Consider the following 17,968-nt stretch of genomic DNA (forward strand, 5'->3'; position numbering starts at 1 on the left):
AGGGTCAGGGAATGATGCAGAAGAGAGAAAAGAAGTTCTCAGCTCCATTGAGGTCTAACCCCCTGGATCTAGGACCTTGCGCATGCTAGGCTAAAATTCTTCCACTGAACCACATACCCAGCCTTTCATTGAAGGTGTAACAAATATTTTGAGTTATTCTTTGAAGGACCTCTGGAGTTTCAGTTGCTACTAAAAGATCTCTTACATTGATTGAGATTCCTGTTTTTCTACTGCCTGATCAACCAGTCATTTATTATTTGATAACACAGGTAAGGGCATGAACCTCAGCAAGGATGGCTTTCACTAGCAAAGGATTATTTCTAAAGAGAGACTCAGAGAGCTGTCCACTTTCAACATATCTAGTAGCTGGCCAAATGAATTCTTCAGTCTTGAACAAGGTGAAAAGAAGGCTGTAGATGTGTGAGCAATAATCATAGCAGCCGTGACCCGTGGTCAAAGGGAACACGGAATCATTACAGCATGATTTTATCTCAGTTTCACATACACATGAACTTGAGAGTATGAAATAATAGAGTTTGTCAAGATGATAAAGAAACTCTTCCAAATGCCAGTTGCTGGAATTATGGAACCTTCTGGAGATGGAAATGGCAGACTTAAAAATCCAAAGGAAAAGGGAGAGAGGGAGAAAGGGAGAGAGAGAGAGAGAGAGAGAGAGAGAGAGAGAGAGAGAGAGAGAGAGAGAGAGAGAGAGAGACACAGAGAAAAAGAGAAACAGAGAAACAGAGAAACAGAGAAACAGAGAAACAGAGAAACAGAGAAACAGAGAAACAGAGGGAGACAGTGACTTTAAAGTGACTCTCACTTCAGGGTATTTCTCCCCCTCCTCCCCTTTCAACAAGTTAGGCAAAGCTACACAGATCCTACATATACTTCCTATTGGCCAAAATCATTCCCAGTCTGAGTATTAGGTTTCCTTTTGAGGAGTGTGTGTGTGTGTGTGTGTGTGTGTGTGTGTGTGTGTGTGTGTGTTATATTGGCTGACACAAATAGAAGCTGTATAGGCCCACAGTGGCTCTCTAACTGCTTTTAGATGCATGAAGTAGAACAAAAGAAAGGAGCAGTGCAGCCCCAGGCCCAGGCTAATGTTCTGAAGGCTTCCTAGAGGATTGCTGCCATGTGTGGGGCAATCTGGAGTCTGAAACTCAGTTGTGATGTTAGCAGCAGGAACCAGTGATCTTTGTCAGAAAGAACGGAACTTGTTCATGGAAGAACAGAGCTTCTACTTTCTTTCCTTTTATGCCCCATTCAGACCCTCAGCCTTTGGAATGGCACTGCTCATATCCAGTTCAAGTCTTGACACTCAGTTTCCAGGCTCACATGTCAATGGTTTCTGAAAACATTCTCACAGACATATCTGAAAGACACTTCTTTACTAATTTTCTAGATTCCTCTGTAACCAGTCAATGTGACAACTAAGATCAACTAGAAAATGCATCAATGGTTTATTCATAGAATGTGTGCTCAGGAGAACTAGATTCTAAAACCTAGTATCTATCACTTTCACAGAACTTTGCAATGTACAAAACACCACTGCTTACTGACTCTCACAACCAACCTCTTGGGTTAGATCTTGAGCTCAGAGTCACTGAGTTGACGAATATTTTTAAACCAGTGGGTACATGATTTTAAAGACAGAGACAACTTATTCATTGTTCACAGATCTCACTAAGACCCATAATGCCTACAATAATGGCATCTAATAAATAGTTGTCTAATAAGTTTCTAATAAGGTGTTTATAATCCTGTGATGTATTCATTTTATGAAATTATGTGATACATGCTTATATGCAGGTGGAGAGTCTCCCTTCACTCATCTCGTATCATTAGCTGGTATGCATCTTATGGTCTTTTTGAGAAAGAAATATTAGAAATATTTGGACCCAACTGGCCTAAGACAATACTCTTCTGGACAGTTTGGATATTAAGACGTTGATCCTAGGAAATCAGATGGACTGAAAATAAGACCATGATCAGCTAAAGTCTTTGATTGTGTCTTTGGAAAAATAGTATTCCAAAACATGTCTAAAAATCATCTAATGCTAGACTACTACGGAGAAAATAAAAGCATATGGAAATCTGAATTTTTATTGTGTTTTTAAATCTGTGATAGGGAATAACTTTTCAGATATGAAATTAAAGATAAGCCTTACTTATGACTGTGGTGATAATAATATAATATTCATTCATAGGCTGGAAACTATTAAGTTGAGGGATGAGCTGTCTCACCAAAGTCTACAGAAAATTAATGTGGAACACCTGATATTTGACTCTGCCTCCAGATGGAGGGGCAGCTTGACAAATGCCATTATAATTTAGAACTTTTAAAAAGCATTGTGTCGATGTATTTGCAGGGTCTTTCTACAGCTTGAATTATTTACAGACACAACTGTGTTTAATGTGGCGCTTCAGTGGTTTTAAAATATTATTAGATGTAATCACTGATCACAGAAAGTATTGTGGCCTGTGAACAATGTGATTAGATGTCTTAGGTACTTTAGAACTGGATGCATCTTCTTGGCAAAGCCGGGGCATGCTGAAGTTATTTTAGAAATCTGTATTTGCTTACTAATGGTCACTTATAAAACTCTTAAATTTGACCAATATGGTCATGCTTCAGACTTTTCCTTTCATACAGAGTTATATAAATATTACTAATCACAGAAAGCAATTATGGGTACACACTGTGTATTTTACATAAGTAACTTGTAAGCTTGTGCTCAAATGCAAAAATCTAAAATTTTAAAAGCTAAGGCATCAATATAGAAGAGAAACTATTTAGAAATAAGAAGATGGAGAGGAAAAAGGAATTTGCTAAGAGAAAAAGATGGCAGGCTACATAAGATCAAAGTGTAAAATATACATTTGTAAAAATGTCATAGTGAAATCCAATACTTTGCATAATGCATGATAAAGCCAGACAAAATATTGATTGCTATCTAAAATATTTTCATTGCAGTGTCACCTGAGAAAACACAAATGTCTATGAACCTCTGGGTTAGCAAACTGATCATTGAACTTTAGAGGCTAAATTGAAGAATAAACCATATGCAATTGTCCATTAATACATATACATAACTGTGAATATTATTCTAAAGACACATACATTTTTACATGGACACCTGTGTGTGATAGAGCTGTACATTATTTCTCAGTACACGAACATGTGTATACCTTTGCGGGTATACTTATTTTTACGTATGACAACTATGTATCTCCACAAGGACACGGATGACTTTAGAGGGATGGTGGTAACTTGGAGATAACCTTGGATCCTGAGAGCTACAGGAAGATTGGACCTTAGGATGTACTCCTTGAATAGAGAAGTAGTTAATATGAGCTACTTTAATCAGGAATTTGTTGCCTGATTATCACTCATTCTCCACAATGATGTGAAGGGAAATTTTCTCCAAAAAATTGCTTAGTGCAGCATCTACTGTTTCTTCAGTCAGTAAATCTTGTGTTTCAAGCCCAGACAAGGAGCAACATGTTCAGTAGACATTGACGTCAGACACTGATCCTGTTTATTTTGGAACCTGCATCTGAAACAGAAGAGTTATATCAAGTAAGTCACATGCGAATGAACAAGCAAACAAAACTTGACATGACTATTAAGAAAAACGTAAGTTGTAGTAACCTAGAGTGTCCGAGGTATGTAGGGCAAGTCTAATTTCTCTCGGTGGTGGGAATGACTCAGAGACTTGAGGGTTCATGAGAAGTGAAACAGTTTTTTGGGGAGGAAAATGAGCAGAATCGGGGACAAGATGAAGGATCAGAACAATACTTGGTGGGTATAACAGGTGTTAGAGAAACGAGACCCCAGTGAGGTAGAAGAAGGCAGGAGCTTGTCACTCAAAAGAAGACAAGAAAGTCAACAACAACAACACAACAACAGCAACAACAACCAAACAAACCACAATTGTATGTGGTTTGCAACAGGTCACAGAAAATGTTCACGCTTTGTGGGTAGGGAGCAAGGGGGTTAATTCATGTTTAGAATCCCACTCTAGAGTTCAGGGAGACTTAACAGCAGAAGCTGAGACAGCAGTGCCCAAGTGACTCAAGTTCAGGTTAGAATGTAAAATCCTCACAGCTGGAGAAAGATAAAGTGAATGAGTGAGAATACAGAAGCCAAGGGTGTTTCTGGGGGTTCTATTTAACGCTCTAGGTTTTGTTGTTGTTGTTGTTTGTGTATGAGTGTGTGTGTGTGTGTTTGCTAATATTTGATTCAAGGGGCAATATGTATCCAACCCCTAGAAAAGTTTCAAGTTCTTAAAGGTAACCAGGTGGTTTGCACTATAAGCTCTCTCCAGCTATTCAAGGAACCCATCCCTTCCCTGATCTGTTCCTCTATTATCTGCCAACTAAGCAGGTGACACAGTTTGTGTCTTGCCAGTCTTGTTGTGGGAGCAGTGATAGGCCTTCTTGGAGACCACATCTAGAAAACCCAACATGGCAGCAATACACTGAAAACAAAGTAAAACATTAAGTACTTGTTGAATAAAAAAAAAAATGGTTGAAGTAAGGACATATTTGACTCCAAAACTATCATGATCTAGCCAACAGGACAAAGTGCCCTGTGTGCCTTAAAAGAAGCAGAAAGTGACATGAGAGAAGACGTCCAACTTAGAAAATGGTCTGGCGCCTCGGCTGCCACCACATTGAGGAGAGGATATGATTCTGAGACTAGTTTGATGACATCATTGCTTCTTCCTAGCAACTGTGTGAGCAAACCCACAAAATAAACAACTCTTGTTTATATTTATGAATTTCACATTTTAGAAAATTAGTACATATTTTAAAAAATAGGCATGGACTGCCATGAAGAAAGAAAGCCTTGATCCTATAGATATACCTTTCACTGAAGTAGAGGTTCTCAACGTGTGCACGGAGACCCCTTTGGGATTCTTTTTGGGGTTGGAAGACCCTTTCACTGGGGTCACCTAAGATCGCTGAAAAACACAAATATCTACATTACGACAAGCAAAATTGCGGTTTTGGAGTATCAATAAAAATAATTTTATGAATGGGGATTACCGCATATGAGGACGAGATTAAAGGGTCACAGCATTAAGAAGGTTGAGAACCATCTCACTATAGGCTGCTCCAGAGCTCTGGACTGTGGATACTGACTGTCTTCTTGCACCCTAGGCTCCCCCAGACTACTACTTCTCCAGGGTAGCTTCAAAAGCCTTCCAGCCTATTTGCTGGTGGCCAGAGGAACACAGATACTCCCTGGTCCTTGGAGAATTCTGGGAGATCCTGTTCTCCTTTACACTTTGTTTCTGTACTTTACAGGCTCAGAGCGCAGAAGAACATCAAAGACGCAATTGTTTGCTTTTAATTCTGGGGATTTCTGACACCTGAACCTGCCTACCAAACTCAACCTTAGGGAGCAAAGGCCAGCACAACCAGAAATGCACTGGAATAGAGCCTGGGAACTAGAGACCATTTGGACAGTGCGGCTGTGAGGCGTGCCTAGAGCGTTGTCCCGCCCTAGAGGCGTGTCTTCAGTATAGCCCCGCCCCTTCCTTACTGCCTTGGCTCGGGCAGTCAGTGCACCAGAGCTGGGGCAGGCTGAGGCTTCGGTGCGGGGCTGGAGGCTGCTGCCACGGAGGGAGGGTTTCTGTGCGGGAGACTGAGGCCAGAAAGCGCTGTCATGGCGGGTGTGCTGAGCAGGGACGCGCCGGACATCGAGGTACCGACCGCGACCCTGGGGTGGGAGGGTCACGGAGGGGCGAGAGGCCCGGGAGCGCGTCCGGGACAAAGCTGGAGATCCTCGAAGTTTCCCCCGGGGGAGACTTGCGGGCCAGGCTGGACATCGTACCCTGGGACCAGAACCTGGTCACTTACAAGAGACTTAAAAGTGGCCGCCTCTCTCTGCCCTAAGTCATGACCCAGAGGCTCAGGGTTCAGAGGTGTGGACTCCAGGGGACCGGAGCTCCACTTCCCGCTCAGGGGACCCTCTAACTCCTGCTCTGTCCCCTCCGCGGTTTTTGGGGACACCCACTCAGTGACCCACGTATAATAACATAGTCCCGCAGTATGCAAAAGTGGAGCGTATAAATTCAAGATCCAGGCCGCTGTTTCGAGCTGCGCTGGCCCTGGTATTGTTTACGACTTAATTTCTTCACATTTGGAAAAATGGAACGAAGTACATTGGACATTGGAAAGAGCGTCCTCCCCGGAAAGAGATACACAGACTGCTCTGCTCTCTCCTCTCAGCAGTGTTTGATTCTCTTTCACTCTGTTCTTTCGAAAAATCTCGTCTTTCTGAAAATAAGTCTCTACCTGAAATAGCAAAAATCTTTCCCTTGAGTTCTGTTTACTTTAGTGTGTGTACTGGGAGAAAGATTTGAATTATGATCGAGATTTTAATCACGCTCAATCAAAGCCCGTGTTTCTCCGGTTTCCGTTCCGTTTTGTTTAGGGAATTTTCTTCGAGATAAAAACAAAACAAAACTTTTGTAGAATATTTGTGCTCTCTTCCTTTCCCTTTTCCTTCCCCCATCCTGCCCGGGCCCCTCCCACCCTCTGTGTGTTTGCTTAGAAATAACAGTCCCCCCTTGGCCTCCCCACCCCCGTTTTGTTCGGTTCTTTTAAATACAAGTTTAAAAACACCTGTTTGCAGCAGGATACCTGGTTTTCTCCAGTTTGCCTGTCAGTGATAAAGGACCTTTATGTGCTCTTAAATGGAAGCTGATAATGTCCTAAGGGACTTCATGTTTGCCTTTGATAAATTCATTTTAGTAGTAAGAGCGAAGGATATCATGTTGACTTCTTTCTCCATGTAGTTTACTTAGACTTTTCTTAACAATTTCTTTTTTGGATATTGAACAATATGACTGATTTAATGAACTATATGTGTGTGTGTGCAGGGCACAGGATACCATGTCTAATTGAAGTCACAGTCTCTGCGTACTATCTTGGATTTAACACCCCTGGGACATTTTTGTTTTTGTTGAAGTAAATCAGTTAGCAGTTCTTGGGCAGCATCCAGGATGTACAGATTTCAGGAATCAAGAGTGTCACAGATCGGATGGCTTTTTGTTTAAATAGAAGGGTGTTTCAATCTTAGCCGATTTCATTCTTTATGTTTCTCGTGTCCTTGTCTTGGAAAAAAAACAGTTCTTATCCATACTCTTATGGAGAAGATGAAGCTAGGGGGAGTCTAAGCGTCCAGTTTAATTGTGTAAGTTTTAACCAAGAACATTTGATAACTATGAGCCTTCCCAGTTCATTCGAGTGAGTGTGGCGTTGCTGTGTGTGGCTCCTCAGTCTGGCGCACCTTACAACCTGGAGTGGTGGCATTCACCGTCTTCAGCATCTGTGTGGTACATGTGTGTTCCACACTTTAATCAGTAGCACTTTTTTTTTTCACCCACAACACTTTACTTTCCCCTCAAAGTAATAACCATGATTCATGAACTAAAAATACCATGAAGGCGCGTGAAATTAATCATTAAAATACAACACAGTGAAGAAAAGTACATTAAGCCCGGAGGAACATATTCACACAGAGATGCCTTTGTTAATCCTATTAACCTACTGAAATTCTCTTTGTGTTGAAGAGTCAGAATAAATTATGAAGGCTTGGTTTTCTGTCACACTCGAAAGCTTTCCTGAACACGTTCATTAAAAACTAGTGTGGGAAAGTTGATCTGATTGTGATCATTGTCTTGGTCTCAACTAAATGGCAGAGGTAATTTAAAAGTGGTGCGAAATAGATGGAACTAAGAGCACATTGATAGGGTATTTGATATTTGAGAAAAAGATGAGAAGGTATCAATAGCCACTCACTGTAGTAGAGATTTCATTTTCCCAGTGAGCTACCTGTGGAATCTGGTTTCACAATCAGACAAAAATATTTTGTCAGGTTACTGACATCTTCAAAGATGTTTTATGTCCATTTCTTTCTCATTTTTAGCTTCAATTCTGTATCACATGTGGATGGGAAGGGATGGAAATGTATAGTAGAGTCAGCACACTCAACCACACATAGAATATCCCCCGGACTGAGGATAGATATAGAAATGATGGCCTAGATGATGGGGGAGGACCTAACCTATAGAACCGAACTTTGTTGCCTTTGTGGAAAGTGCAGAAATGGTACAGGATGCCAGGTCATCTTCCGTTGTTTCCTAGCTTGGATCAGAGAATGGCTTCTGGTGCTAACTGCTGGGATTGGGGGCTAGCAAGGCTCCTTGCTGGCTGTGTGATATTGCTCTTGTTACCCAGTTCTCAGAGTTGAAAGCAGTATTGAAAATAGTAGGTGGTTAGCATCTGCTATAAATACAGAGTTTCCTGTCAGGAGAAAGAGCTTACGAAGAAAAAAAAATCACTAACAAATAAAGCCCAAACAAAGGATGTTATTAGCAGAGAAATTACTTCCAATTGATAGCTACTACTTAAAAGTGCATTAATGGTAGCCACATAATTTAAGATACCGTTTTGTTTTACTCTTTTTGATACTCTAAATTTTGAAAAGTATGACTTTTGAATCCAGGCTCTCCTGGGAAAGCTTCAGGGTAGGTGAGTATTGGCCACTGGTCACTTTTCTGACCTCAGCAGTGATTCAATGGTACTTTTTCATTTAGACTGAATCACCAGCCAACATGATGTCAATATCGCCACATCTAAAAGTAAGGGGGAATGATTATTCAATTCAAGAGTTCACTTTTGTTCAATATTCTGATTTCCACCCCCCATGAAAGATAATTGAGTAGAGACCATACAAGTGTGTAGTTACACTTTTAGCCGTTTTTACACTAGTCATTTGATTTTAAGCCAGATTGAGTTGCTTCTTCCTCTTCTCAGGCCTCTGCAAGCATAGCTGAAATAAGTCCTTCCCTTATCCACTGGGCATGACAGAGCTTGTGGAAATACAATTGACTAAGGTTTTAAAAGCCTTTTACTTAAAAATAATTATTAGATTTTAGTTATGGAACATGTAATACTTTCCAGATTTTAAAGTGTCCTGTGGACTACTTTTAATTTTAAAGATTTTACTTTTTGTGTGGAGTTTACTTCAGTAGTACCAACACATATATATGCTTATCTGCCTCAAAGCATAACTAGTTCCACTCATGTTAGTTTGTAGCATGCTGCACGTTTCTGTGTTCACATGTATTTTGATAGTAGCAGATGTATGTACACCTTGGTTTTCATATGGGTCCTGAACAACTGGAGCTGGAGCTAACCCCAAATCTGTTACCTGTCTGTGGGATATGCTCTTCTAGCTGGGCTACCTTGTTTGGCCTCAGTGGGAGAGGAAGCACCTAGACTTCAAGTTCCAGTGTAGGGGATACCCAGACCCCTACCAGCTCAGAGGAGAAGTAGAGTGGGATGAGGGTAGCGTTGTGATTGAGGGTGACCAGGAGGGGAACAGTGAGTGGGATATAAAGTGAATAAGTAAAACAAAAAAATTAAAAAAAAAATTTCTTGCCCACATATTAAGAGTACTAGTTTAGTTCGTTTAATTAAAAACTATAATATTAATGATTAATAATAAATCTGTCCATGGGGAGATTTTAGATTATGTCTATTTACTCTCAATAGTAGCCTATAGGAATAACTGAATAGTTAACTAAAATATACTAGAATTCACCAGCTTCCTTTCATGCATCCTGGAGGAAAATCATTATTTGGAAAGCTAAATGATAAGATCTAGGTCTAGTGCAGAGGTAACATGGTCTTTAAATAAACACACAGCAGCTACCACACATTCTACCAAGGTCTATGTAAACACACAGTAACAACAAGGCTGAAAACTAGACCTCCCCATAGAGTACAGATGTGGCGTCACTCCGGGAGATTTCGAAAGCAGAAGGTCGAGACCCTGAAGTTGGAACACAAACAAGATTGAAAACAAAGGCTGTCCTAGAGTGCAATGACAAAATAGGAGGAGACCTTTGACATGGTCCGAGCATAACTGTAGCCAAAGAGGGCATTGAAAAGTAGGAATGGCCAATGTATTGCTTTTCTATTAGTGGTATGGACACAGTGACAATTGTGTACCACAGAATTCCAGTCCTTAAAACTGAGGGGATGGAGAGGGGAGATAGCCCTATGTTTGCTGAGTAAGCAAGAGTAATTACCCAGTGTTGATTCACAGAATGTAGTTTAAAAAAATCCTGCACTAAGGAGATGGAGACAGATTCTCCAGGCTCAGTGGGTAACAGTGAGAGATTCTGTCTCAAGATATAGCATGGAAGTCAATAATGAAAAAAATAGTACCCAATACTGACCTCTGGCCACATGAATACACACACACACACACACACACACACACACACACACACACATACACACACACATACACACACGCAAGCACTCATACACACAATCTGTACAGAATATTTCTTTAATTTCTACTCTACTAATTAAAATGTGTAATGAAACATTTGTTGCTTGTAAATTTATTTATAACCAACAGTTTTATTTTTCAAATATGACATGTTTTGCTTTTGACTGTCATTTGCTTTTAATCTTCTTTCTCAAGGCAGAAGGTGGTTTCTGGCCTCACCCATCAGGAATGCGTGTGTTCACAGTTATCCTGGAGATAGTTCTGCTGCTGGGATAACTTTGAACAGCTTCATGTACTTCCTGTAATTTGTGATCACTATTGCTTTTGTTAGTCTTACAATACTACGTTTACAGGTAATAAGTGCGCGTATTTAAAACAATGAAAAGCTTCTCGTTTACACACTTTAGTATAGTTTTCTGCCAGAGTTTGGAACTAAGACATTTTGTATGAATTTATTTTTTAAAATGTCAATTTTTATATCATGGTTACTATTTGAAAAATAACATTGTATTAAAATATTATGTTAGAACTTGTCCTCAGAATGGAAGTCGTGCAGCTTCACCTTGGATTCTTTCTACACCTTTAGCACTGGATATATTTTGTGCACTTAACTGCCACCTAAACCAAAACATCAGTCTATGACATAATTAGAACTTTAAAAATGTTTGCTTTACTTATGTAAACTTATACAATTATATATACAATACTAACCGTATGTAAGTTTATCAAGTTGCATAATCTTTGGAACTGGTTAATTTTGGCAGGCAGTGTTTACTTTTCTTTTCAAAACTTTTAAAATGAACTAAAATAAATAAATGATTTTTAATATAGAAAACACCTGGGTTCAAACACGAATTTTGTTATTTCTTTGGATAATTGTGGCCTGTCCTTTTCACATTAGTCAATTGAAACTGATCTTATTTTTCCCCCCACACAGAATACGTGAGGATTGATACATAAAATATCATCACATAAAATGAATGCTTTTGAAATGGTAGTTCGCGGGCTGCTGTGAGGGTTGTGCCAGTTAAAGCCCTTGCTGCCCAGCTTGATGGTCTGAGTTAATTCTGGAACCAACAGAGTGGATGGAGAGAACTGATTCCTGCCAATTGTCCTCTGTCTGTGGCATGTGTGCTGGGACACATGGATGCCTTCTTACACACACACACACGCACACACACACACACACACACACACACACCACACACACACACACACACACACAAACCACACACACAATTAATTAGTAAAAAATGAAATGGTAGTACATGTTGATTGCATAAACAGACTTTAGAAAGTTATTTGCATAGGATTTCCTAGACACATTTGGGACATATCTTCCTTTAAGGCAGATGTGTGAAAGTATAGTCTAGATTGTAGAAGCGAGGCAAAAAGTAGTGAGAGTCACAGAGTGACTGAAAGCTCTCAGACTCATGCATGCTGCAGGCATGTGCTATGAAAGTTGCTGAGTGACAGTTTTTGATGGGATGGGACAGTTAATGGAATTCTGGTCAAATTAACGACTCTTGTTTGTCTTCATTGCTATTCAAGGTATGCATCTTATCCTGTCTTATTGCCAGGTCTCTAGTGTAGGCCTCTGAAATACAAAGGAGTTATACTGGGGAGGCCTCATGGATGCAGGACATCTAAATGGTGGAACAAAATTAAAATGCAGGGCTCTCTCTTTACTTGTATTTTCCTCCCAAAACTATATCTTATACATTGATAAATTCTTTAGCAATTTTGATACTAGACCAAAGCTGATGAATGGGTAAATATTATTTGGGGATAAACATTTATTAATTGTTTGAAGCAATTTAATGCTTTGATGTTATTCATTCCCTAAGGAATATAAGGAAACATAAGGCGATATCTTTTGTACTAACTAAATGGAATGTCTATATATAGATATATAGATATATAGATATATATTTCCCCTAAGCAAGCACACACTGTTCAAGGAATTTATTTGTTTTGGGGTTTTCATGTATCTGTGATCACAGGATACTTGTTTTTGATAGTAGCAAAGTCCTTGGATGCAGTAGATTAGAGGGGCCAAACTCATTTGTTCCAGGAAATCATATGAGTGAGCTTTCTGAACATTCACTTGGGTACCCTCCCTTTTTGTGTACATCCTGATAATTTTCTTGGGGAATTTCAGCCTGGTTGTGTAATGCATTCTTCTTTCCCTCTGCTTGTATCATAATAATTAAGGAGCCTGTGTGAGTCCCTATCTCCCAGGTGCTTGGAAATTGATATTATGAGTGCTTATGAATGTCCCCTTGAGGCAGTCTTGACTGGGCCACTTTGAAGAAATATCTCTTCATCAATAATTAAGCCCTGAGGGCCACTTCTCAGGGGACACACAGAAAATTGCATGTCAGGTCTGGGCCTGATTTATAAGGATAGTGGCCGCCGCGGATGAAGCCCCGGGTGCACTACTGCATCCATGGGTTTTCCCCTCCACTCTAAGCCCGCTCCCATCACTTCTTACACTTAGATGGGAAAAATTATCCTCCAGTTTTGACTTTTGTTCTTCAGGCCCAGGTTAACTCATTTGAGTATTTTACTCACTGTGAAATTCTTTGAAAATTTTGTACTTGAATCTTCAAATCTTTAAATTTTGTATTTAAAAATTGTTTTATAGTTTAGAAGTTTAATGAAAGAGTAGTAAGAGTAATATGAATTTATTCAGCAAAACAATAGAAATGATTCTCATTCTCTCTCTCTTTCTCCTTTCTCTCTCTCTGTCTTTCTCCCTCTTCCCCTTCCCCTTCCCTCTCAACCCCAATTAAAATTAAGGACATGACTTCGTTTTGCTCTCCAAGTGTGATCCTTTATGGGGTGTTTCTGACCCTGTAAAGGTTGTTTCTGACCTGGTAGAGCTCATTCCATCATTATAAATGTTTTGCTGTGTTTTCAGTGAATCTCTTTTTGGTCAGTGTACAAAGGGGCCAGAGACTCAGTGAGTTACGTAGTCTGCAGCCAAGCTGGAGGACCTGAATTCAATCCCTAGGCCCACTCAATGGTAGGGGAGCACGAACTCCTAAAAGTTATTCTCTGACCTCCACATGCACATAGTGGCAAGAACATACATGTATTTCCATACACACATACATACATACATACACACACACACACACACACAATCACACATAGCTTAAATAATAGTAAACAACAAGGGAAGTTGTTTGAAAGTGTGACCTGCTAAGTGATCATAGAAGAAAGTGGTCATGTTCTGTTTTGTTTGTATACATAGGCTAAACCCTACCTATGTATGATAGGCTAAACCCTACCATCTCAATTAGAGATAAATGAATTTGATGTTATACTATTTTCTAAACTCTGTTCTGATTTTCTGCCTCCTTTTCTTATCAGATGTATGAGTTATACCTTTAAAAAGGTTTCGTTAGTTCTTTGAGAATTTTCTATAACTTGTGTTGGTCATCTACACCTTCTCTCACCTTTTACTCTCTTTTCTATGTACCCAAACTTTGTGACTTTTCCCTCCATCAAGACCAATCTGTGCTGCCAATATATTTTTGAATATTGGCCTTCTCCCCTAGCCTGTCTGACTTATCAGGGGTTACACTCTTAGAGAAATCTGATTCTCCCACTTCCAGTAGCTAATAATTATCAATAGCTTCACAGTTAGGGCTGGGACTTCATGTCTTCTTTTCTTCATGCTGGAATTTTGTCTGGCTTGGGCTTATATGGATCCTGTGCATTCTGTGAGGTCATCTGTACCACTCTGCTCCACTGATGTGTCCTGAAGACACTGTTTCACTGTAGTTATATATGACATCTGGCTCTTACAGTCTTCTCATCCTCTCTTTCAATGTCTCCTAAACCATGGGAAAAGGACATGCTTACACAAAATCTACATAATGATAAGAATTCTGCACTCTTAAGTTTTCTGCATCTTGGTTAGTTGTTGGTTACTATGTTAATCATCCACTACACAGAGAAGCTTCTATGCCCAGTATTGAGAGAACTCCATTAACCTATGGGTTTAATAGTAAGGCTTTTGAAGTTAGTTTAGTGCTATGTCATTTATAAGAATAATAGGAGTAGGCACTCCCCTCAGGCCTATAACTTGTCTAGCCATAGGTTCTTGGCCTGGCAATAGTGGCCAGGTACGGATTTCATCTTCTGGAGTAGATTCAACTAGAACAAGGTTGGTTATTCTTATAATGGTTGTACCACTACTGCACCAATGAGCATGTCTTGTCTGAGCACCAGGGAAAGTCGAGTCCTATTATATGTCACTGGAGTCCTTATTTTGTGGATTATAGATGTGGATTAATCCATATTTTGTGGATTATAGATGATACCTTTCATGTAGATATTTGTTTTTGTGCAGGTACACCTGTATACACATATGTTGGCATGTGTACACATAACATTTCAAGTGTTGTTCCTCAAGCACCAAGCCACCATTTTTTTTTTTTGTTGTGTGTGTTATTATTGTTATTTTTTTCTAGTTTTTTTGAAACAGGGTCCCTTACAGGCCTGTTCATCACTGATTACAATATGCTCTCTGGCTATCAAGTCCAAAGGGCCCTCTTATGTTCCTCTCTTCAGCACAGAAATTTTAAGTGTGCTGTAGCACACACACCCAGCTCATTGTATGTGTGTTCGAAAAATTAAGCCATCTCTTCAGCCTCCAGACAATGCTATGTTTAATTTGAAATTAGGACCAGAGACAGATCTCTCAGTCAGCTTGATAATTATCAGTGAAAAAGAGAGCACAAGCTGGAGAGATGGCAGTGCCCAAGGAGCTCAAGCTGGGATACCAGTGCTGCCAGTGACCGAGTTCAATACTTCCTCTGACCCTTTTCTTTCTTTTTTTTTTCACAGTAGTTTCAGAGCTTTGGGAGACCTTTTTTTAGTTGAGCAATGCTAGAGTTAAATAAAAAAAGAAGGAAAATTTCTTTAAAAAAAAAAAAAGAGTATTCAGTATTTAGACCCTTAGGGATAAATTATGACATTGCTCACAGTAAAATGTACATATCTTTGTGTCAACTTGTGTTAAACTTCTTTTCATTTCTCAGATTTAATTGCTAAATTATTTTTCATAATCATTAGTGAAGCTCTAAAATTTGTTTTAAAAAATATGACTTAAGGGGCTGGAGAAATGGCTGAGTGGTTTAGAGTACTTGCTGTTCTTCCAAAGGACCCAAGTTCAGTTCCAGACAAGGAAAAAAAAAAACAAAACAAAAAAAACAACATATTTTTTTGACAGAAAGTCTCTTTCCAGGACAAAGATAGAAACTGGTTGGAGGTTTGGAGGTCACCCCCTGTACATAGTGTCCCTACACTGATCACTAAGAAGGGAATAGCAATCACTAAGGCATCCATGTGCTGCTTGCTCCCAGAGGTAATGTAGTTTGCATTTGCAACTACTTAATGAATTCTAGACTGTTCTAGACTGACCTCTCCATGAGCTCTTAGGTTTTCTGCTTGGAAAAAAATAGGAAAAATAAGACTGACCTGCAGGGTCCCGTTTTAAGTGAGCAGCAGCCCTAAATCTCAGGTCAATACCATAAATGAGTGAATGTAGCAGTGACTGCACCTGTCCGCCTGTCCACCTGTCTATCTTGTTACCTAGAATGGAAAGGTGCTTATTATATCAGTGGTTTTGGTTCTCCCCCGTAGAATGACTGTGGCAGACCAGACTGTAGAAAGATGGTTTTACCTAGATAGCCTTACATTCGATGCAGGAATGAATGATTGTGTGAGCCTACATGTTCAAAAGGACATGTTTGTAAAAGTTTTGACTAATTTTTATCTTCATAAATAATAAACCATCTTTAAGTATAGATATATTCGAACTAAAATACACTATTCCCTTCTCAGTAAGAAATATAATAAAGCAAAACATTCTACTTCTTGGATTAATTAACTGAAATAACCCTGAATTTGTGCTACATTTTAAAGCTAAGTTTATCTGTAATCTGAGACATGTCGCGGATTTGAATGACTTGAAAGTGCTTGCAGAGGATATCTCCTTCAAGTTCATGAAGTCCCCATTTACCATCCCCTTTGTCTTGTCTAAATGGCAAGGAAGTAAAATTTCCCTTTTTTTATTGGATATTTTATTTACATTTCAGATGTGATCCCCTTTCCCCATTTCCCTCCCACCCAGGAACTCTCTATCCCATCCTCCCTTCTCCTGTTTCTATGAGGATATGCCCCCACTCACCTGCCCACTCCCACTTCCCCACCCTTGAATTCCTCCCCACTCAGTGTTCAGCCTTCATGGGACCAAGTATCTCCTCTCCCATCTATGCCCAACAAGGCCATCTTCCCCTACATATACAGCTGAAGCCATGGGTCTTTCCCTATGTGCTCTCAGGCTGGTGGTTTAGACCCTGGAAGCTCTGATTGGTATTGTTGCTCTCCCCATGGGGCCACAAACACTTTCAGCTCCTTCAGTCTTCTCTCTAACTCCTTCATTGGGAACCCCATGATCAGTTCAATGGTTAGTTGTGAGTATCGCCTCTGTATATGTCAGGCTCTGGCAGATCTTTAAGGAGACAGCTATATCAGGCTCCTTCAGCATGCACTTTCTGGCATCCACATCAGCGTCTACCTTTGGTGACTGCACATGGGATGGATACTCAGGTGGGGCAGTCTCCAGACGACCCCTCCTTCAGTTTCTGTCCCATGCTTTGTCTCCATATTTGCTCCTGTGAGTATTCTGTTACTCCTTCTAAGAAGGACAGAAGCACCCACACTTGGTGCACACTGGTAGGATTTGCTGAAGGAGGCAGAGGCAAGAGGATCACGAGTTCGATTCAGCCTGGACTAAAATATCCTTTATATTTGTTAAAGATTACATAATTATGATAGGCTCTTTGATGAGAAATTATCAATGGTAGTGCAGTTAGTAATATTAAGAATTTAGATTCTTTAGAGTTGTCCATATGCTCTGTTCCATTTCTTAGTCGCTTGCCTCGTATGAATGTTTACAAAATGCAATCCTTCCTTTATTCTATTTTTAAAAATAAATAATTCAGTGAAAATGGTCTCAATGGTTTAATTTGTGTTTGTGTGATTAGCAGGATTTGGAGGGTATTTATTTTTGCATTCTTAATAGTCTCTCCTGTATTTTAAACAAAGTATTTGATTAGTGACTTCTTTTAAAAATATTCTATCAATTCTTAGAGTATCTCAATGATAGTGTATTTTGATCATATGCACCTCATTCCCAAATTCCGTCTAGATCGATGCCTTCTTCCGTGCACACCAAATGTTATAACCTCATTTTCTTTAAAGCCACCAAATTCAACTTGTGTTGCCCATAGATGCGGAACAGTCCACTGGAGGAGCATCTCTGACCCACCAGAGGATCTCACCTTAAAAAAAACCAACTCTGCATTTACCAGCACCAAAAGTACATACATGCACATGTACACCCGCTTCTCTATTTACTCATGCCCCTTCCCCTACAAGATACACCTTTTACACACAGAGTAATATGACACACAAGTAACTAAAGACAGTATAGATTTTAAGAAGAATAGACCCTAATTAATCATAAAATTAATGCTATTTTTGGACACAGTTCACCAAAAGTAACACAAGAAATGTGAATAAATAGCAATAAACCTGTGTACCTGATCAGCTATAACATATATT

The 17,968-nt window shown here is 39.7% G+C and overlaps 1 protein-coding gene across 4 annotated transcripts in view; it reads left to right on the plus strand.

Annotated features, from left to right (window-relative positions):
* The first annotated feature begins 5,557 nt into the window (after nt 1-5,557).
* Nucleotides 5,558-17,968, plus strand: part of Dpyd (dihydropyrimidine dehydrogenase) — an 831,933-nt gene continuing 819,522 nt past the window's right edge. For 2 of the 4 annotated variants that reach the window (XM_076933187.1, XM_076933189.1), the window contains exon 1: nt 5,580-5,716. Coding sequence is in view for 2 of the 4 variants with exons in the window: in XM_034501414.2 (XP_034357305.1) it covers nt 5,678-5,716 (39 nt within the window). In the remaining 2 variants the exon portion in view is untranslated. Of the gene's footprint in view, nt 5,717-17,968 lie in introns of all 4 variants that reach the window. The other 2 variants (XM_034501414.2, XM_076933188.1) reach the window with 2 other exon arrangements.

This window comes from Arvicanthis niloticus, chromosome 4 (genome assembly GCF_011762505.2).
Source record: "Arvicanthis niloticus isolate mArvNil1 chromosome 4, mArvNil1.pat.X, whole genome shotgun sequence".
Lineage (NCBI taxonomy): Eukaryota > Metazoa > Chordata > Mammalia > Rodentia > Muridae > Arvicanthis > Arvicanthis niloticus.